Source organism: Rhodotorula graminis (assembly GCF_001329695.1).
Source record: "Rhodotorula graminis WP1 unplaced genomic scaffold RHOBAscaffold_13, whole genome shotgun sequence".
NCBI classification, from domain to species: Eukaryota; Fungi; Basidiomycota; class Microbotryomycetes; order Sporidiobolales; family Sporidiobolaceae; genus Rhodotorula; species Rhodotorula graminis.
This window is the reverse complement of record NW_017264940.1, coordinates 450,584-463,344: the sequence shown is the minus strand read 5'-3', so window position 1 is coordinate 463,344 and position 12,761 is coordinate 450,584. Positions and strand designations below refer to the sequence as shown.

Here is a 12,761-nt window from a genome sequence, read left to right as displayed (position 1 = left end):
GATTCGGCTAGTTTTCCCTCGTCCGTCCCTCTCTCTCTTTGTACCCACTCCCCGTCCTCGTCTTGAGAATCCAAAGTCTCTGTTCCCCCTCCCTCCTCTCCCTCCTCCCCTCGACCGATCGTCGGCGAGCACGGGCGGACGGACAAGGCGGGGGCGACGGACAGGAGAGGTGGCTCGAGCGTCCGTCGGCGAGTCCGCGGCGCCGGCGCCTCCTCGCCGGCGCCGGCCTGCGTCGCTCCTCGCTCTTCGCTTCTCAGGCTCTCGAGCTCCCGACACGGCTGTCGACTCGCTCGACTCCCACTGCTTTGCGCCCACCGACGATGGCGCTCCACTACATCGTCGCGCTCCTCGCGCTCGCGCCTCATCTTTTCGCTCGGGCGGCAGTTCAGCCGACCTGGCCTGGCGGCAAGGGCCTCGTGTTTCGCGCCGGCGACGAGTGCAGCTTCCGGTACAAGGTCGACACGACGGGCACCTGGACGAGCATGGCGGTCGACCTGATGTCGGGCAGCAACTTCGAGATGGTGCGCCTCCTCTCTTTTTCTTTCTCCTGCCCCGGCCTCTTGTTCCTCGATTCCGAACTGACATCCCGAGACTGGAAAACAGGTCGAGGTCATGCGCATCGCCTCGGGCTTGGACGGCACCGTCGGGAACGAGGACGGCACCGCCGAGCTCAACTTCACGTGCCCGTGGGTCGACCCGCCCGCGCCCATCTACTTCATCGAGGCGACCCAGGACGACAAGGACCCGGTGTGGACCAACCGCTTTGCTCTCGCGGCACCGAACGGGACCGTCGTGCGTCCCAGTTGTCGCCTTCCTTTTCCTCGGCGTACCTGACTGACCCTCTCTTGCCACGACGCTCCTCAGGTTCCCGCCCACCACAACGAGCAGCCTGACGACGAGTCGATCCCGTGGGGCGTCGGCGCGCTCGTCAACGGCACCGACTCGAACTCGACCGCCAACTCGACGACGACCGACGACCCGCTCACGGCCAGCCCGTTCCCGAGCCCGATCATGCCGAGCAACTGGCTCAAGCCGTTCCTCGAGGGAGCCACATCGACCGTTCATGGTTCCGACATCCCCGTCACGCCGTCGTCGACCGCGACTGCCGTCCTTTGGGGCGCCGCCGCCGCCGAGACGTCGACCGCCATCACTGGCTTTTCTCGCGCCGAGCGCTGCGACAAGTCGTCGCAGTGCCCCGAGAGCGCGCCATGCTGCTCCGAGGAGGGCTTCTGCGGCACCGGGCGCAACTGCCTCGCCGGGTGCGACCCGCTCGCGAGCTTCCAGCCTCAAGCCTGTGCGCCTGTTCCAGCATGCATCGACGCCGAGGTGCGTCCTCTCTCTCTGCCTCTTATTCTCTCTCTCGTACTGGCCTGACAACGTCTTTGACGCGTCGCAGTACCAGCTCAAGGAGGTCAACCGCGTTGTCGCCAACTCGTCGACCTGGAACGGCGACCCGATCGCGTACGACTGGCTCGTCGACAAGCGTGCGTCCCACTCTCTCTCTCTCTCTCTCTCTCTTCCTCCTCTGTGTCTGACAGCACCTGTTCCTCGTCGCGCAGTCGGCAACCCGGACCTCGGCGCCGTCACGGTCGACTCGGAGACGGGCACGACCTCGTTCACCCTGAGCCTCACCGAGCAGGGCAAGGGCACCGTCATCACCTCGACCCGGTCGCTCCTGTACGGCAACGTGACGGCGCAGATCAAGTCGGTCGCAGGCGCCGGCATCCTCACGTCGTTCGCGCTCGTGAGCGGCTCGGGCGACGAGATCGACTTTGAGTGCGTCGCCTCGATTTCGCCACGACCTCGGTCCTGCCACTGACTCGTCCACAATGCGCAGGTTCACGACAAACTCGACCGAGATCGCGCAGTCAGCCTACTTCTTCGAGGGCGACGTCGACGACTGTGCGCCGCTCGGACCCCTCCTTTTCAAGTCGCCCAAACCTGATCAAGCCCTCGTCCCGCCGGCGCAGATTCAGCGGGTCAAGCGCTCAACGTCTCTGATCGTGCCGCCGACTTCCACAACTAGTGCGTGTCGCCGTTCGTCCTCGAGCTCGTCGTCGTCCTGACCGCCTTGCGCCTGTCCTGCCGCAGCACGCTCGCGTGGACGCCCGAGTCCATCACCTGGTGCGTCTCACTCTCATTCTTTACAGACAGGGTACGGGGCACTGATTCTCCTTCCACACACAGGCTCGTCGACGGCGTCGCGCTCCGCAACGTCTCGAAAAACTCGACCGCCGACCTGCTCGACCCGACCTCGTTCTCGTATCCGCAAACCCCGTCTCGCATCCAGTTCTCGTGCGTCTCGAGATCTACGTCCTGTCCTTGTCACCAAGAGGTCGCTCACAAGCCCTCCCGCTGCAGGATCTGGGCACCCGGTCGCGACGAGCAACCTGAAGGACTCGTTGACTTTGCTGGCGGCGCCGTGGACTGGAACGCGACCGACTACACCGAGAAGGGCTACTATGCCTCGTACAGTGCGTCGCACCCTCCCCTTTTCGCGTCGTCGCCCGAGTCCGCCCTGACCTCGTTCCCGCTCGGACCTCGCAGTCTCGGGCGTCCATGTCGCGTGCTACGACCCGTCGCTCCTGCCCGCTCTCGTCCTGAACGCCACCTCGTCTGGCTCGTACAACTCGTCAGCCGGCCTCGACACATCGGCGTCGGCGGCAGCCTCGGCTCCGGTTCCCTCGTCCTCTTCCTCAGCCTCCTCCTCGGCCGCCGCCGAGGCGGCCTCGCTCTGGTGGACGCCGCCAGCTGTCGATGCGGGCGCCGCTGCCGCCGTGCCGTCAGCTGCTTCACCTGTCGCTACGCCTTGGTGGTCGCCGTCGTCGAGCAAGTTTCGTCGACACGTTCAACTTGAGAAGGTCAAGCGGGCCGAGGAGCCACTCGTCGGCAGCTACTCGTACGGTCTCGACGAGCACGGCGCTCTCTCGGTCGTCGGCGGCAACCTGGCGACGACCATTGAGAACGACCAGGCCACCGGGCTCAGCAGTGCGGCCCCTCTTTCCCTCTCCTCTCGAGGCACACACTCTGACTCGTTCTCTTGCGATCCCGCAGTGCTCAACGCGCTGCAGGCGCTCGCCTCGGTCGCCTCCTCCGCCGTCTCTGCGTCGGCCACCGCGACGGCGACGGCGACGCTCACGACGGCCGACTCGACCTCGACCGCGAGCGCTACCGGCGAAGCGCCGACGATCCAGCAGAAGTGGGACGCGCTCGGAACTGGTGCACACGTCGGAATCTAGTGCGTCCGGCTCTCTCTTCTGCCCTTGACCCGAATTGACGAGCTTGACCCTGCAGCATCGGCGGCGCCGTTGTCGCGCTTGTGCGTCACCTTCTCCCTCTCCCTCGTCGAGTCGTGTTCTCGACTCACCTTTCCCTCTCACAGTTCCTCCTCGTGCTCGTCGGCTGGCTCTGGCGCAAGGCCGCCTCGGCTCGGAGCGGGTCCAAGGGCACGCCGGGTCCCGACGCCGGCGGCGCCTACTGCCCCATCAGTGCGTCTGTCTGCCTCTCTCTTTCTACATCTCGGTCCTTCTGAATCTCTCTCTCTCTCTCGCAGACGACCAGGGCGAGATGATGCCGACGGGTGCGTCCTCGTCTCGCTCGCCTTCCTCGTTCTCGAGCTCACTCTCGACCCCCTCTCACAGGCCAGATCTACTCGGGCAGCGGCGAGATTCGCCCAGGCCAGGACCTCTACTCCGGCGGCCAAGCTCCTGCCGCCTCGACCTCGGCCGCCGCCGCCGCCGCCGCCGCCGCCGCCGCCGCAGCAGCTGCCCCGCTCCGCCGCTCGTCGACCAAGTCGTCGTCGCGCAGCAAGTACAGCGCCGGCGCGCACGGCTACGTCCCGAGCAGCCAGCTCAAGGAGCAGTACGAGGTGGGCTACCAGCCGCAGGCGATGCGCCAGGTCTGAGCGAGTTGGGCGAGGAGAAGCAGTTGTCCGGCGCGATCGCGAGGTGGAGCGAGAGAGGAGCGTAGCAGCTCTTGTGGAACGCGAGTCTCGGCTATCTATCGCATGTGCACGAATCGCCCGAGAGTACAAGGAAAGGCTGCTCTCGGAAGAACTAGAGTGAGGCAAAGCGGCGTTTCAAAGCTCTCAAGCGCACGGACCTTCCCGCTCCTCCTCCTCCTCCTCCTCCCGCTCCCTCCTCAAGCACTCCCGCCCTCGCTCGTCTCTCCCACGCTCACACGCACTCCATGCCGCCCCACTCGAGCACGCGGAAGAGCGACTCGTCGCGCGCCTTGACCTCGTCGACGCCCCGACGCGCACCCAGTCGACCTCGGCGGCGCTGCTCGACGACGACGCCGTGGTGCCCGCCTCGACGCCCTTGAACAGCAGGAACACGCGTGTCACGACGTCGGGCTTGGGCTCGACCTCGAGCTCGGCGGCGCGAGCGTACTCGGCCTGCGGGACGAAGCGGAACAGGATGTCGTTGCCGGCGTCGCGGATGCGGGTGAAATGCGGGAGCCAGAACGTGATAAAGTCGTTGCGCGCCGACGTGTGGAGCGTGAGGGACGACAGGGCGGCGTCGAGGTGGGCGAGGAAGGGCGAAAAGGCGAGGACGACGCCGTTCGAGAGGTCGAGCGACGGCGACGACGGGTGGAACGACGGCTCGAGGTTGACCTGCCGCGACGAGTGCGTCGCCGACGACGACGACGTGACGAGGCCGGTCGACGTCGCCTCCCAGAACAGGTACGACAGCTCGAGGCCCGACGAGAGCTCGACGAGCGACCCGTCGGGCTCGGCGGCGACGGTCCACTCGACGCGCTGCTTGACCTGCTCGGCGCCCTTGTTGCCCTCGACGACGACGAGGTCCTTGTTGATGTCGATGACCGGGTACAGCGCCGAGAAGGTCCACTCGGGCGACAGGGCGAGCGAGACGACGGCGCGAGGGATCGACGCCGGCGGGAACAGGTAGATGACCGGCTTGCCGCCAACCGCGCGAAAGACGAGCTGCAGCGTCGCGTATGGCTGAATGTTGTAGTCCGAGAGCGTCCTTCCATCCTCGAGCTGCTTGCCGTCGAAGATGAGGCGCTGTTGATCAGCCGACCTGTTGACCGCGTACACGAGCATCTCCTTGATGTGATCGACCGTGTCGCTCGACTGTACCCTGGCCTCGTACTGCGCAAAGCGCGACGCTTCAGTACGGTGTCGACCGAGAAGAAAGTTGAGCGGGTGCGCACCGTGGGTCCCCCTTCCACCGTCTGCACGTAGACAGGAAACCCCAACGACACCAAGTCAGGCTGTTGCTCGGCCATCCGGCGTTGAACTGGCGAGGGCATCATGGGCGTCTTGCGCTTCTTGGCCGGCGGCGACGAACACCTGGCACGCTCGTCGACCTCGACGTCCTCGTCGCCGTCGAGCTTGCGCCGGGGCAGCCGTACGTCGTCGACATGCTGAAGACGGTCTTGGGGCCCTCGGTCGTGAGCTCGACATGTCGAGCGTGCGGGACGGGCGGAACAGGGTCGCGGCGCTGGCGCTTGACGGTGTTGGTGCCGGGCTCGCTCGAAAGCCGGACGGCCTCGTCGTTGTTGAGCCAGACGGCGAGGCACTTGTCGCCATCCTGGACGTTGAGCACGACGTCGTACTGGCCCGCTGTGGGCGGAGCGGGCGGCGTTGGCGGCGCGACAGGGGCTTTTGAGCCGGCGGCCGAGGTGGACGCGCGGCTGCGAGACGGGTTCAGGTCAGAGCGCATTCTTTGAAGTGCAAGAGGACGAAGGACGTACGTGGATGCTCGAGGTGCCATCGCTCAGTCGGTCTTGACGAACGCGCGAGGCTGAGGCGGTGGACGAGCGACGAGGAGCGGGAGAGGAGCAGAGAGCGAGTGTCGCGTGGGCGGTTCTTGGAGTGCGTGCAAGTTGTCGAGGGTCGTATCTGTAGCGAGTTGCAGTACAGCCAGGAGGCTCTCGACGAGGCGGGCTGGTCGTAGCTGAGGCAGAGGGGCGAGTCGAGGGAGAGGAGGAGATGGCTCCCCACCTCACGCCCTCACTCGCTCAGAGAGGGCACCGGCACCCGCAGTCGACTCTTGCACACTGCCAGATGCGCCCCGACCAGCGCTGAACCGCCCCAATGCCGTTCTCGCTCGCGTCCCTCATCAGCACCCCGCTCTCGCTCGCGTCGTCGGTCCTGCCAGGGATCCCGAGCGTGCCCTTGCCGGCCAACCTCCAGCAGCGACTCGTCGCCTTCCTCCTGCGCCGCACCCTCGGCCGCTTCCTCAAGGGCGGCCTCGACGATGACCGTGTCCAGGCCGACGTCCGCGCAGGCCGCTTCGTCCTCCACGGCGTCCAGGTCGACGAGCAGGTGAGCGCAGTACCACCAAGACAACCTACTCGTACCCTCACAGGCGGCGCTGACTCTCTCTCGCGCGCGCAGGCCATCAACTCGCTCCTCTCCCCCACCGCGTCCGACGACCCCGACCCGCCACCACCCTTCCCTCTCCAGCTCCAAGCCGGCACGATAGGGTGCATCACGGCAAACGTAGCCTGGCCCCTCACCAAGCTCGACCTCGCCGTCGACGACGTCGAGCTCGTCTTCCGCGTGGACGCCGCACCTCCTCCCGACTCGCCGCATCCGTCGCCAACCGACCCAGCTCCTCGCCCGTCCGACAAAGACGACAACTCGACATTCGACGACGAGGCCGCCCTCTCGATGTCGATCGCCCACTCGTTCGTCTCGCACGAGTTGCGTCCAGACGAGGACGCCGAGCTGCGAGCGTCGCTCCACCTCTCGCCCTCTGCCTCGTCCGCCTCGTTCGACCTCCCCGGCGCGTTCGGCGGCGCACGTCGAGACGTTCCAGCCGGAGCGGGCGACGACGAGGCCGAGATGGTCGAGACGACCGTCATGGCGCGGTGGGTCGAGCGGGCCCTCGCGCGCCTCGAGGTGCGCGTCAGCCGGGTCCGGGTCCGCCTCGTGTGGGACGCGCAGGCCGTCGAGGCGGGCGACGACGGCGGCGGTGGCGGCGAGCACGAGGCCGAGGCGCGCATCGACGAGGTGCTGTGCCGCGGCGACGCCGGCGAGATCGCCGGGACGCGCAGCCTCGAGGTGACGCCGCCCAGGGTCTACCTGCGCTCGGCGCCCGCCCCGCCAGGCACACCGCGTCCCGTCGCGCAGGACGAGCCCGAGCAGGCGGGCTACGCGTCGGGCAGCTCGGAGGACGAGTCGGACGACAGCGCCGACGAGAACGACTTGCTCGCCATGTCGCAGTCGATCGCCGACCTGCGCACGTCGATCCACTCGTCGGCGTCGTTCTCGTCGGCGCGCGACATGTTTCACTCGGCGGCGGGCGGGTTCAGCACGGTCGAGGAGGGCGAGGACGAGGACGAGGCGGACGACCCGTTCCAGAACCCCGACGGCGGCACGCCCGACGTCTTCGAGACGCCCCGGTCGAGCCCAAGTCGTCGAGACGAGACGCCTCTGCCGGCCGAGCCGACGAGCACGCGCACCGGCGACGACTGGCACCTCGTCGTCTCGCTCGGGCCGCCACCATCCTCCTCATCGTCGCCGGAGCCTCGTCTCGCCTTCTTCCTCACCACCGCCCTCCCGCCAGTCCCGTCCAGCACCTCGTCGTCCGACAAGCCGCCACGACGACGCCCGACGACGACGCTCCATGCCGACCTGTCGCAGCCCTGGACCGTCGCCCTGCAACCAGCGCACCTACCCGCCCTCGGCTCCCTCGTCGCGCAGCTCTCGCCGCCGAGCTCCAGCCCGCCTTCGAGCGTACAAGTGCCGGCACCCAAGCCGGCCGGGGCGGGCCTGCACGTCGACCTCGCTCTGCGCGCCGTCAACCTCGTCCTCCTCCTTCCTCCACTCGACAGCTCGCCCGACACCGCCATGCGCGCGATCTGGGCCGCGGGACCCGATCCGCTCTCCTCCCCATCCTCCCCCATCAAGGCCCCGCACGTCCGCCTACGCCTCGACGCCCTCGCCTTCCGCTCGGCCCCATCGTCCCCTTCCGCCTCGCCCGAGATCATCCTGCGGCACGTGTCGCTCCTCGAGGCGCACGCGCACCAGGGCACGTGGCGCACGGTCCCGCTCCTCGTCGACGACGTGGGCCTGCCGCGCACGCTCTCGGCGCACGCGGCGGTCGAGAGCGTCGACTGGCTCCGGCCCGAGCAGGCGCTCTACGGCAAGGACTGGCGCGTCCTGCCGGCGCGCAAGCGCCGCGTGTACACAGCGCCGCAGCCGAGCGTGACTGCGGGCGCGAGCGCGAGCGAGGACGAGGCGCGCGAGCCTGAGCCGGCGGTGCGAGTGCGCCTGAGCGCGCGAGGCGAGCCGACTGAGGTCCGGCTCGCGCCTGTCCACGCCTTTGCCGACGCCGGCGCGCTGAGCAGGCTCGGGCCGCTCCTCGACGCCGTCGTCGACGCGCTCCCGTCCTCGGCACCGGCGCCGTCCTCGACCGAGCCGCAGCGGCAGCACGGCCGCCTCGACGACCCGTCGGCCGCCTCTTCTTCCATCACCCTCTACGTCCCCCTCCTGCGCCTCGACATCCGCATCCCTGCCCCTCGCCGCCATCGCCTCTCGACCGGCGACTCGCTCGCCCTGCGCGGCGGCCGCATCGTCCTCGACCTCCTCGACGCGACCGCATCGCTCGGCGGCGACGCGACGCGCGTCCGCGCAGGGGGGCTCGCCGGCTACTTTGCGTCCGCGTCGCCGGGCACGACGTCGGCGGGCGAGTTCCTCCGCATCGCGCCGCTCGCCGACGAGCCTGACGCGGTTCCGCCGACGGTCACGCTCGCGAGCAGCGCCAATGGCGCGCCCATGGTCGAGCTCGCCGTCCCGCTCCTGCACGTCGAGCTCGACAAGCCGACGTGGGACGGCCTGCAGCTCGTCGCCGACGACGCGGGCCAGTTCGTTGAGGAGCTGCGGCGCGCGGCGGAGGAGGACAGCGAGGAGGACGACGACGATGAGAGGCGAGGGAGCGGCCGGCTCATCGGGTCGAGGTACTTTGGGGCGGGAGCGGGTCGAGCGAGTGAGACGGAGAGTGCGGCGAGCGTGGCGACGGTGCGAGGAGGAGGCGAGGAGCGGGCGGGACAGGGAGGGAAGGGCACTAGCCTCAGGGCTCTCGTCACGGACGGTGCGTCCCCTCTCTTCTCCCGTCGTCTAGGAGCGCAAACTGATACCGCTTGGCCACACAGTCGTCGTCGACCTGCACCTCGACCCGCTCGATCTGACCCTCGCCGCCTCGAAGCGACACGTCCGCCTCCTCGCGAGCGACCTCGGCGCTCGAGTCGACGTGCTCACGACGGGCAAGGACAACCTGCGCGCGTCGGTCAGCATCATGGACGTCCGCATCGAGGACGTCACGAAGCAGAGCGGCGACGTGCCGCCAGTCGTCGTGCTCGCCAGGACCATGCCGAGAAACCTTGTGCGTCCTCCTCTGTGTCCTCCTTTCTCGAGCACGAGGAGCACGACTGACTTCTTGCTGTATCGCAGACCGCGCCGTCCTCGCCGCTCGTCGACCTCGTCTTCTCCAGCTCGGGCGAGAAGGAGTCGAGCCTCAAGGAGAGTAAGATCCAGCTCGCCCTCAGCAACTTTACCTACTTTGCGACGGCCGACATCGCGTGGCTGGAGGAGCTCGGCGTGTTCGCCAAGTCGCCTGCAGGCGTGCGTCCCCTGACCTAACTTCCCGCGCTCCTCGTCCCCTCCCCTCACTGACTCCCTTGCTCGTCCGTCTACAGGCCTTCGAGCACGTCGTCCCGAACGAGCTCACCCGACTACGTGTCCGCCTATCGTCCGCCTCCCTGCACGTCTCGGCCCTGTCTCGGCCGTCGCACGTCGTCCTCGTCATCGCCGACGCCCGGCTGCGCACCGACCTCATGCCCGACTTGCCGCGCACTACGCTCGCCGTCGAGGTCGCAGGCGTCAAGTTCGGCATGGTCGACAGCGAGGCGGACGTCGTCAAGGAGGACGGCAAGGTCGCGCGCGAGTCGGCGTGGGCGCACTGGAAGGTCCGTCCTCGTGCCTCTTCTCGCCTCGCCTCACTCTCGGCGCCGGACTGACTCTCTTCTCGAACACAGAGCATGGGCTTCGCGCAGATGCTCGATATCCAGAGCGCGTCCATCACGGCTCGTCAAGGCAACGGGCTCATCCTGCCCGACCTCGAGGTGCGTCCCTCTTCCCCTGGACCCTCTCCTCGACGCCTTGGACTCACTCTCCGTCTCTCGATCAGCTCCTCGTCGACGGCGCCAAGATCGAGCTGTCCCTGTGCGCCGACACGATGTCGAGCCTGCAGGCGTTCGTGGCCGACCTGTCGAGCGCGCCCGCGTTTCAGCCCAAGCAGTGCGTCCCTCGTGTCCTCCCTCTGCCGCCTTCTCGTCCTTCACTAACGCTTCCTACACCCTTCCAGGCCATCTTCATCGACCTCGACTCGCCGTGTCCCGGTGCGCGCACGCTCGCGCGACCTCCTCGCCAGCCTCGACCCCGCCGCGTTCGAGCATGCGCCCTCGGTGCACGATCTGCCCGAGATTCTCGACGACGACGTTCCCGCCAACCTCGACTACCTCGCCGACGCCCTCAACCAGACGAGCATCCGTCCGAGCCCGAGGCGCAACTCGCTCGGCTCGTCGGCCAAGAACCAGGGCGAGCTCCTGAGCGAGGTCGACGGCGAGACGATCCGCATGTTCGCGCCTCGTGGCCTGCACATCATCGACGACTGGCTCGCCGAGTCGAGGATCGACGACGCCGACTATTCGTGCGTCCTCTTCTCGCCGCCTTTGTCGTCCTCGCCCGCCCTGACTCGTTGCCGCCCTTTGCAGAGCTCCCGCCAGCAAGATCCGCTGTCGCTTCACCGACGCCGACATCACGATCCACCTGCACGAGGGCTACGACTGGGCGTCGACCCGCAAGGCGATCGAGGAGGAGGCCAGAGCCGTCCGCCGCCGGCTCGAGAAGATCCGCCAGCTCCTCTCGACGGGCCAAGCGCCCGACGCGTCGGCCGAGGACGCCTCGGTCCTCATGTTCGGCTCGGTTCAGCTCGGCCTGCCGCCCGGAGCGAGCGAGCTGCCGCCCAAGGAGCTGCTCGCCGCCATCGACGAGGAGCTCAACGCCGACTCGCGCTCGGACGTCGTCAGCACGGCGGCGAGCAGCTGGCAGACCTTGCCCGCCGGTGGCTCCTCGTCGCGTCGCGTCGCACCTCCCGCTGTCGTCGGCAAGGGGCGCAAGCGCCTCACGCGGTCCAAGGCGTTCGCGATCGAGGTCAACCTGCGCGGTCTCGGCGCGAGCTTCGACGCCTACCCGTCCTCGCCCGCCTCTCTTGCCGCATCCATATCGGCGGGTGCGACCGAGCAGCTCGCGACCAAGATCCAGGCCGACGTGGTCGAGTTCGAGATCATCGACAACATCAAGACGTCGACGTGGCGCAAGTTTCTCACCGAGCTGCGGCCCAACGACGGCGGCAACGTGCGCCCGACCGGTGCGCCGATGGCGAGGGTCGAGATGAGCACGGTGCGGCCCATCGGCCGGGTCGCTGACGCCCAGGAGGAGATCCTCATGAAGGTGCGCCCCTCTCGCTCTTCTACCCACTCCTCGACTCGCCGACCTGACCAGCTCTCGCCTTGCAGATCAAGATCTCGCCGCTTCGCCTGTACGTCGACCAGGACGCGCTCGACTTCCTCAAGGCGTTTGGCGCGTTCGAGCTGTCGTCGGCGGGCAAGGCGCCAGCGAGCGCTCCCTCGAGCTCGCCCTCGCAAGAGCCCTTCTACCGTGCGTCCGCCTCTTGCTCTCGCCTCGTCGTCTCTGTGCAGCCTCCTGACCTGAGCACGCCTGTCTCGCAGAGCGCGTCGAGGTCCTGCCTGTCAAGCTCAAGCTCGACTACAAGCCCAAGCGGGTCGACTACAACGCGCTCCGCAGCGGCAAGACGGCCGAGCTCATGAACTTCTTCCACTTTGACGGGTCCGAGATGACGCTTAGGCACCTCGTCGTCAACGGCGTGCGTCCCCTCGTCCTCCTCCCTGTTGGTGCGAGAACGAAACTCACGCTCTCTCTCTTGTCCGCGCGCAGATCTCGGGTACGACGACGCTGTCGTCGCTCGTGCAGGACATCTGGACGCCGGACGTCAAGGCGCACCAGCTCGCCGACGTCATCAGCGGCATCGCGCCCGTGCGCTCGGTCGTCAATGTCGGCGCGGGCATGGCCAACCTCGTCCTGCTCCCGATCGAGCAGTACCGCAAGGACGGGCGCGTCGTGCGCGGCCTCCACAAGGGCGCGAGCGCGTTCGCGCGCCAGACGACGCTCGAGGCCATCAACGTCGGCGCCAAGCTCGCGACGGGCACGCAGGTCATCCTCGAGCAGGCCGAGCACGTCCTCGGCGCGAGGTTCGCCGCGCCGCTCGCGCTCGAGACGGTCGCGGCTTCGTCTTCCTCGTCGTCGGCATCGGCATCGGCGGGTGCGGCACACGGCGACGGCGAAGCGCTCGTCGTCGGCGAGGAGGGCCTGTCGGACGAGGAGCGGCGCGAGGTGCGCAGCCGGTACGCGTCGCAGCCGGCCGATCTGCGTCAAGGGATGCAGAGCGCGTACAAGAGTCTCGGAGAGAACTTCAAGGAGGCGGCCCAGACGATCCTCGCCGTGCCAATGGAGGTTTACGAGCGGTCCGGGACCGAGGTGCGTCCCCTCTCTCTCTTTCGATCTCTCTTCGCCGATCTCGCCGCTGACTCCTCGCTTCCAAGCAGGGCCCCGTTCGCTCGGTTGTACGTGCCGTGCCCGTCGCCGTCCTCAAGCCAATGATCGGCGCGTCGGGCGCCGTCAGCAAGGCGCTCCTAGGGCTGCGCAACTC

The 12,761-nt window shown here is 68.0% G+C and overlaps 3 protein-coding genes across 3 annotated transcripts; 2 read left to right on the top strand and 1 right to left on the bottom strand.

The window, feature by feature from the left end:
* Nucleotides 1-1,125: 1,125 nt before the first annotated feature.
* RHOBADRAFT_9254 (glycoside hydrolase family 16 protein) lies at nt 1,126-2,464 on the top strand (the record flags this gene model as incomplete). Its single annotated transcript, XM_018419239.1, has 7 exons — nt 1,126-1,326; nt 1,397-1,484; nt 1,560-1,806; nt 1,951-2,025; nt 2,092-2,124; nt 2,188-2,295; nt 2,362-2,464. Coding segments are annotated over 7 exons (855 nt in total), but the record flags the coding sequence as incomplete, so codon positions are not given.
* A 2,457-nt stretch (nt 2,465-4,921) lies between these two features.
* On the bottom strand, nt 4,922-5,101 carry RHOBADRAFT_9880 (uncharacterized protein; the record flags this gene model as incomplete). The annotated part of the gene is made up of 1 exon (XM_018419255.1): nt 4,922-5,101. A coding segment is annotated over one exon (180 nt), but the record flags the coding sequence as incomplete, so codon positions are not given.
* Nucleotides 5,102-11,553: 6,452 nt separating this feature from the next.
* Nucleotides 11,554-12,712, top strand: RHOBADRAFT_17652 (uncharacterized protein; the record flags this gene model as incomplete). Its single annotated transcript, XM_018412381.1, has 3 exons — nt 11,554-11,692; nt 11,764-11,918; nt 11,990-12,712. Coding segments are annotated over 3 exons (1,017 nt in total), but the record flags the coding sequence as incomplete, so codon positions are not given.
* Between the last annotated feature and the right edge of the window lie 49 nt (nt 12,713-12,761).